This window comes from Nelumbo lutea, chromosome 5, assembly GCF_056320005.1.
Source record: "Nelumbo lutea isolate HS-2025 chromosome 5, American lotus-T2T, whole genome shotgun sequence".
Taxonomy (NCBI): Eukaryota; Viridiplantae; Streptophyta; class Magnoliopsida; order Proteales; family Nelumbonaceae; genus Nelumbo; species Nelumbo lutea.
Genome location: NC_142688.1, coordinates 58,766,579 through 58,775,130, shown reverse-complemented (window position 1 = coordinate 58,775,130; position 8,552 = coordinate 58,766,579). Strand labels below are relative to the sequence as shown.

General features: G+C 41.5%; 1 protein-coding gene across 1 annotated transcript; it reads right to left on the bottom strand.

The window, feature by feature from the left end:
• Nucleotides 1-2,457: 2,457 nt before the first annotated feature.
• NDHT (Chaperone DnaJ-domain superfamily protein) lies at nucleotides 2,458-6,500 on the bottom strand. Its single transcript, XM_088942546.1, has 2 exons — nucleotides 5,957-6,500; nucleotides 2,458-2,973 (listed from the first exon to the last, which is right to left on the bottom strand). The coding sequence occupies exons 1-2, from the start codon at nucleotides 6,271-6,273 to the stop codon at nucleotides 2,553-2,555; spliced, it is 738 nt and encodes a 245-aa protein (XP_088798672.1). The 5' UTR covers nucleotides 6,274-6,500; the 3' UTR covers nucleotides 2,458-2,552.
• Nucleotides 6,501-8,552: the final 2,052 nt, after the last annotated feature.

The window sequence follows — 8,552 nt, the reverse complement described above, 5'->3', positions numbered from 1 at the left end:
GCTACACTGGCAACACCCTGTACTAGTTTAGCACCTCAACGAACCCCTCACTCAACGGGAACCTCACCCAGCCTCCAAGCTATGCTCATAAACGCATAGCTCACCGGACTGAGCATCAGTGGCCATCTTCCCAGGCAACGGACACCTCATTTGGTATTCTGCGGGAATGGCATACGTAGCTCAAATCCGAGCCATATCCCTGGGCGCCAAGCCGCAAGGCATGGTGCCAAACTGGAAACCTGCCCGTAGAAGAAGCTCAGCCTCCATCTCAGAGGGACCAGCCTCAGACTCCTCAACTTCGGCAGCAACAAAATCTCTCAACTCAGGCTCATAGTTCAAGTCGTGGGAAGAGCTGGAACCGGAACTACTAGAGGACTCGAAAGAGGAAGAGGACCGATGAGAAGAAAAAGACATACCAAGCAATTTACAGAGTTGAGGAGCAAAAACCACCGAGCTATTTGTCAAACAACCTATCAAGCAATGAACGCCAAACACCATGCAAATAGTACAGAGGATAGGGCACTCCCCCCCCCCCTTTTTCTTTCCTTTTATAGCCACCATGGGCACGAACTAAAGAGAGATCAAAGGTGCAGATGAGGCACCTCTAACAACACCTTGGAAGACCAATCGACGTGACTAATAGCGCACAACGCAAAGCCTCAGAAACTGAAGCGGCGCCCCTGACAAGCAGCGGTTACGCCCATTAATTGCGCCGGTCAAGGACGCAGGCCCAACTGGAATGCCCAATACCAACCCCAGCCGACGCCGCGCAATAGTCTGGCCGAGCATTCTCCCTCCTCGGCAACAGAACTAGGGGAGTGGTTCGGGAACCAAAATTTCGGTTCCCATTTAAGTTCTATAGCCGACGATCGGAGGACCCCTCAGCAACGACCGACACATTGCGGACGATACACATGGCCGGAAGTTCCTCAGCCAAGTGACGAACTCAGAGGACCACACCCATCGACTTCAAAATTGGGGGAGTGGTGTTCGCGTCATGGCTGAACTGACCCTACGAGACACATGGCCGCCCAGCTATCGCCCAGCCACGTCATCCTAGCTCGACCACGTCAGCATAGCTCGGCCGAGCTACGCTACCATTGTGGCCCACCATCTTATCTTCCTAATCACGTTAACTACACGTCATATGGATGTGCACAACTACAAATAGAGAGGAGTAAGGAAGACGACTGCGCTGGGGAATGGGACTCTATCCTGAATACCTCGGTGGCAAACCTCATCCCGACAACCCCAGAAGCCCAATTCGACTAGGACACGGATCTTCAGCTATAAAAAGGTATTCCATGCTTGAGGTTAACTTCATTGACCGACACCACTATTTAGCTCAGACCAACATCCTTATAGCTCGGCCCGACCACCTACCACCTCCTATTGACTTGAGCGTCGGAGTGCTTACCCGGGGATAACTCCTCGGGCCTCTGACTTCTATTTCCTTGATCACAAGTCTTGAAGCGCAGCCTCATCCTTGTAGCATGGCCCCGCCCTATCAGCAAGGACTATCTGGTTGCTCTTCTCAGTTTGTGCACCACCTCGGATTGAGCAGCATCACATTTGATTCTTGGGAGGTACTTGATATGGATGTAGATTTGTGGGTTCTTCACGGCTATGGAGTTGTTTGTTAGTATTAGAATTAGCAACCAGAAAAGGTCAAGAGCCAAAGAAGCAAGGGTGATCCGAACCAAGCTACTTTCGAAGAGGCGGCCTACAACCATAAACAACATCAAAGTCCTGAAGTGTATCCCAAAGGAAGAACCCTTCGATGCTCAAGTTAGTAACTAGACGAGGGTGTCATTGGTTGACAAGGTAAGCAAACGATGAACTATGGAAGCAAGAAGAGGGCTAGAGCATGCATACCTTACCCATAATGGTATCTTGGTACTTATAGAGAAGAAGGGAGGAGAGTTGTGCTCCTCATGGAGTTAGTTTCCCTGTCCATCCTAAGGAGTCTGCACATAGGGATGCAAATGGGGATATCTGAATCTGACAAAACAGGATTATATTCTAATTCGGATCACATCATGATCCGGTCCATTTGCGCCTCTATTTGAACAGGCGATTTTGTCCTTATCCAATCCCTGGCTTGTAGAGGATGTGCAGTAGAGGTCAGCCCGATTGGTTTATCTACTCACTTGGACTTCGGTTCCATGTTTAGTTTTTATCATCAATGAGTTTTCCAAATTGGCCCTCTAACTGCAACCACATGTTGACCCCAAATTGGACCATTCTATTGGACCTCATCATGATTGAAGATGAAACAAACACATCAGATCTGAATTGAGCCACACTACTTGGTATGGATGAATGTTGATTAGGCATTGTGGGATTATTTCTACTTGAATTACATCTATAAGCAGGTTATATATAAAGGTGACACCACACCATTTGAAATAGGAATAGAAACAGGGAAGGGACCATACTCCCCATCCCCGACCCCAATTTAAAACAAGTGATAGAGATTACTAATTATCATTGAGAGAAGATATTGTACAATTAGGCAATATTAAAACAATTTCAAAGTACAAACCCAATAATTAATATGGTTCCTTAAAGAAGAGAACATAAATGATGCAACAAATAGCAAAGATTATAATACCAACATCAATAGTAAGTGCAGTCATGGCTTGATCACTCAGATCCATATTTCTTCCACCAAGCCGATCGACCATGTCCGGTACTGACTCCCAGTTCTTCACTTCTTGCATGTATGGATCCTCCAACTTCATCTTCATCTTCTCGGCTTTTCTGCTTGCGGCTTCCTGAGCTAAGGTCCAGTCGTAAAACCTTCGTCTCTCTTCATTGCTTAGTATGTCGTAGACCTCTTTGAGTTTCATGAATTTGTCTGAAGCTGCTTTTATAGGGAGCGACGTTGTGTCTGGATGGTATTCCTTTGACAATCGTCTGTAGGCAGCTTTAATTTCTTCCATGTCAGCATCGACAGCTACCCCTAAGAACCTGATTGGTATCAAAAGTAGTAAGCTTAAGGAAGGATATGATGAAGTATTATACCAGGTAATGTAACATATAGTAGCTAATTATCTAGTTTCTACTTTTTAGAGCCCACCCATTTGAGGGAGCTTAATTATTTGGTTGAGTTCTTACACTTTGCAGGGACCTATGATTTTGGTGAACAGCGGGCCTGGTCACTGCGACCCCCTTTGTGAGGAGGCACCCATTCTCCCGAGGTTATGGGGCTATTTTGCTGAGCTCCTTAATAGGGTTGCCTCGCGCCCCTAGGTATTCTCTACCTACCCATTTGTGTCGGTTTTGGGTACAGCTAGCCTTTTGTTAAAGCTTTTCTTAGGAGTATGGCATAGGTTACTTCAACGCAGTAGTGTTTGGTACTTAGACATTGGCTCCAGGCATTTTCTCTATTCCTTACCCTCCTCCGTCCCTCAGGACTAACAAGGGGTTGTATAGGATTATTTACCTGTTGTCCATCGACTACGCATTTTGACCTAATCTTAGGTTAGGTTTTCGGGGCAGTGGATTCTCACCAATATTTGTGTTATTCAAGCCATTTGAGGTGCTTTCAAGAAACCATTAAATGCTGCTTGGGAGGGCTAAGTTGAACATTCAGCTTAACTGGTTCAACTGTGCTTTTAGGTGCAAAAAGGCTGAAGCAGATGGCCTAAAAAATGATTCATGCACATCTTAGGGACAGTCTTTGTCTTTGTAAGATGGGCCCCACCCAGATAGCTTATAAGCCATGCTTTGAATTCACATCTGTACTCCATAGAGGGCGCCCTACATGTACATCTCAGCATGCATTCGGAACATCTTCAACTGACAACTTTAAGAGATGTTCTCAACGCTTGCTGAGATGTGCATGTGGTGCACCCTCTGTGGGCCGCAGATGTGATGTCTGCTTTGTGAAAATCGAGGAAGCCCAAGTTTGTTTCCATTTAGCCTAAAAAATGGCTTTTACAAAAAACTTCGCCGCTCGGTAAACCAGCTCAATCAAAGTTTACAGGCTTTCCAAGTGGACCCATCTCACAAAGCCAAAATCAACAACATCAAAGCCCTCCAAAACATCCCAAAAGGGCAAATTTGGATTTGTTCCTCACAGAGTGTGTCTCACATCAATCTTGTAAGCATCTTTGCTGTGCATTGTGAATATCTTCCTATGAATAATAACATCAAGTATAGAAGATGTTTTGGATGTGAGGTTGGTGTGAGGCAAGCAATCCGATCTTCAAACAGGATTACTAGAGTGACGATTGGATGAGTCATGCCAATGACACCCTATCATGTCTATGAGTGGAATGCTAAAATATAGAAAAGGTTAAAGATTTTGAACCAGATTGAAAACCAGAAAGATGTTTACTCAATGGAAACACACAAATTGGATTATCATCACTTAGTTTCTGAGACCAACCATTCCATGAAAAAAAAAAAAAAAAACTATACAGATTTGACGATTTGACGAATGAATTTGAATTTCAATCCAGTATGAATCCTGATTTATTGTGAGTACTCCTCATACCAATATCACAGCATTTGCAGTAGTTGTTTATTATTATTTAAGAGGAGATGTTTCCGATTTACAGTTGCAATGTGCACTAGCCATGAGGAGCACATCCTAATTCCCCAATACCTCACATCATTTTGAATTCCACTAAAATACAGAATTTGAATGCTAACTCCTCTCCACCATGAGATAATCGAAATTGCTGTATCTAAAGATTTGTGGAATTGAAATTTCCAATTCATTTTAGGTGTTTATTATTAAAAATATTCTAAAGGCCCTAAGGCTGCATTTGGAATCAGTGTAAAATGTCATTGATGTATTTTTACACTGAATTGTAAAAGTGATCATTGCTTTTTGAAAAAACGCAATATGTAAAAAGTGCAAAGATTTACATCAATAAAATCAATATAATATTTATATTAATAATCGGTGTAAAACTTTACGTTTAATTAATAGATTTTACGTCGATAAAACTACTCTCCATCCAAACATATACAAAACTGAAATGAAGTAGAGTTTTACGTCAATCATGATTACACTTTTCTTCCAAACGTGAACAAAATCGAATCAATGTAAAATTTTACACCATTTTAGATTTATACCGATTCCAAATACAACCTAAGCGACCTGATCAGTTGAAGATTTTACACTTAGAAGCCAAGCGGCCCAAACCCCGTGATAAGGACCAGATGACCAAAAGACACAGGGGGCCAACTATTCTGGGCTCCGGCCCATGATAAGCTCTAATGAGGGCTATAAAGTATAAACTCTACCGTCATCATATGGGACACATACAGTTAACTTCCGAATAAATCAGACCAACAACAAACCTATACAAAAAATAAATAAATAATAATAATAATAATGAAAACTAACTACAAAAGTTACCAACAAAAAAGCTTGAGACCTGGCAAAGCAGAATGCTTAGCACGTTATTGGCCCATTTTTCTTGCCACATGTTTCACACCCAGATGATCTGGGCCCACTACATAATGGGTCCACTTCAGATATTAAGCAAAAAAAACAAAAACAAAACAAGCTTAAAAATAAAGTATGGCTCCAAATTTATGGTTTCTCTGAAAATATTTGATGGAGAAAGTTCCATAGAAACTCAGCAAAAGCTCTGAACTAATGCACAAATCAAATGGTTGAGTCATGAAAATAATTCTTATTTTGGGTGAAAGACTCTGCTACGAGGACTCGTCTTCATTCTCTATTTTCATTTTTTTCTTGGTAAAAAAATACTTTCTTCCGATGTGAAATCGAGACCAATCTAATAATCAGTGATTTTCTAAATAAAGTCAGAGACAGAGTCAAGCCAACCCCAAATAATCGGTGGTTTTTCAAGCTTGATAGTCTGTTTATTAGACGCAGAAGATCCACCCCTCTGCTCAAAAGTCAGAAATAACAAGTAACCGATCGAGGAAGAAGCTATCAAAGAGAAACAAAGAGAGAGAACTCACTTACTGGTAGTGGGAATCAGAGGAAGTGTTGAGCAAATCAGAGAACTTCTCACCCAGAAGATTGCGTTGCTCCTCCTCGACATTGAGTCGTCGGGAGGCCTGCGATGAACTGGTAGACCCTCCGATCCAACCTTCGTCTGGATTGTCCCAGTGAATTCTAGTGTCCACTCCCGGCGGGGCTCTTTTGCGCCGGTCTGGGTTTTCCGATGCGAAAACACGGCAATTTCTTCTACTTCTTCCGTGGCCTTCCTCCGACCGATTGCCACCCTTTCTGCTACCAAACAGGAGAGACAGGGTCGGAGGAGCCGCTGTGGAAGCCATGGAAGGACTCTTATGAGATCGTGGATTAAATATTGTTTATTGTTTGTTCTACTCAGTCTGAAACAAAAGCCGTATGACAGAGTGAGTCTCAGACTCTCTGGCGGCTCTACGCATGAGATCGAGAGGAGAGAGGAGAGAGATGGGTCCGGTACTTCAGTGTCCACTTAAAATTAGAACGATAAGAGTTGCAGAAACATAATTTTTGTTTGCCTAAAAAAACAAACACAAGAGATGTCAAGAAGTTAGTGGCTGTGGTTAATTAGAGTATTTTTGGGTTTTGATCCGACCCGAACCCACTTTAGATTTGGGTTAGTTACATTCGAATGGGCCTGGGACAGTAATCCACTTGGGCCTGAATGGATTCAACTGGCAAAAAGTTGACCCAATCCGCAAATCCGACTTAACTCAACCCAACTCGAAAAGACAGGATTAGGGTCTCATATATTAATTACCCGAATGTGAAAACGACCCGACCCGACCTGAAAAAACTGGGTTGGGTTGGGCTGGGTCATGGGTCAACCCGCTGACCCGATTGTCAAGCCTAATTAGGATTATTTATACATTGTTAGAAGTTTCCACTCTTTAATTTTTCTATTTAGTCTTTACTTTTTATTGTTTACTCTTTAAATTGTTAAATGTTCAAGTTTTTTATTTTATATTTGGAATCTTAAGGTTAATTCTTCTAATTTTGATATTTTTCATATAATTTTTCTTTAATTTTTTTAAATTTCTATTATTTTTGGGATGACCCAAATTGACCCATGGATCAACCCTAACCCAAACATTTAGGATTAGGATCTAGCATTTGACAACCCAACCCAAAATCCAACCCGACCCAAAATCAACCCAAAATACATTGACCGAACCTGAACCCGAACCACCCAACCCAATTGCTAGGCCTAGATTCAACCCTCTTGTCTATTTTTCACATTGGGGATATTGTCCAATCCGAGCCCAAACAATAGCGTTTTCTTGTGCTCTCCTGTGCTACCTCCTCTATCTTTTCAAACCTACTTCACAGCAATAAGGTTCATTTGATCTTTATGTATACGAGGAGATGCAAGGAAAAATAGCAAAACATAGGATTAGAAATGAAGTCATTTTCAAATAGGTAATAACATGAGAGAAGAGAATACAGATAAGAGGGTTTTGGTCACGTAGAAAAGCAATCTATTATTAGTTGAAGGGACTAAAAGGGTTAGGGGCAAACCAAAACTGCAAGGTTTTTAAAATGGCACCGGAAAGGGAACTGTCTTTGGGACCGGTTCTCGGGTCAAACGGTCTAACTGTCTGGTTTGAACTAATGTCTCATTTTGACTTAAAAATAAAAAGATAAAAAACAGCCAAAACCGTTGTCCCGATTGATGATTTAACAGTTTGACTAGGGGTGAGCATGGGTCAATTCGGTTCCGTTCCGTGGTAAAACTTGAAACCTACCTGTAGAGTTGGTTCCAGGTTTTTGGAACCGGAACCTACCCTATGAAGTCAGTTCTGGCCTTGGCAGTTCTGGAGTTAGTTCCAGGATCTGCCCATGGAACTTATTCTTTGTTTACTCTCCCTCTTAAAAAATGAAACGTGTCCTTTAAAATGTTGATTTTCAATGATGATATGATATAATTTAAAACTTATGCTATGTTTGTTGATTAAATTGAGTAATTTAATATGTAGATTACTATAATATATTAACATATGGTTTAAAATTTATCATATTATAATTTAAATTTCAGAAATATCACCTTTTACATTATTTATTATACACATTCAAATATTAAAATAAAAACATGAAAACAAAAGATCAAATTACTTAAGTAACTTAATGGTCAAGTGAGAACACGACTTTTGTAGCAACGAATGCTTGGGTTCAAATTTTCATATTCTTAAAAATATTTTGGAGTTAATGTGAAGGCAAGTTTGGTTCTAAGGCCAATTCCACTAAGGAAAACCAAGACTGGTTCATTAGGTCAGTTTGAGTAGGGTAAACCCCTAAACCTTGGAACTGAGGGTCGAGGTCGGTTCCAAGAATTTGGAACTAGACCCTACCTTGTAACAAATTGGGTAGGGTCGGTTCAAGGCCAGTTCGAGATTGGTTCAATTTGGTTCCGGGTCAATGAGTCACTGACCAAATCAACGGTTTTTCGCCAAAATAACGGTTTTAGGGTGAAATAGAATCGATTACCTGATCAGTTCCCAGTTTGTCTGGTCTGATCCATTTTCAAAACCATGCAAAAATGGCATGGGTTGAAGTAGTAAAATGATTTACAGATCATTTACTAAAACAC

What these genes read in the sequence shown, in the direction of transcription:
- NDHT (XM_088942546.1), bottom strand. Translation starts at nt 6,273, where the DNA reads ATGGCTTCCACAGCGGCTCCTCCGACCCTGTCTCTCCTGTTTGGTAGC. An exon ending in TCCTCTGATTCCCACTACCA is followed by an intron (nt 2,974 to 5,956) that starts GTAAGTGAGTTC and finishes GATACCAATCAG; the next exon opens with GTTCTTAGGGGTAGCTGTCG.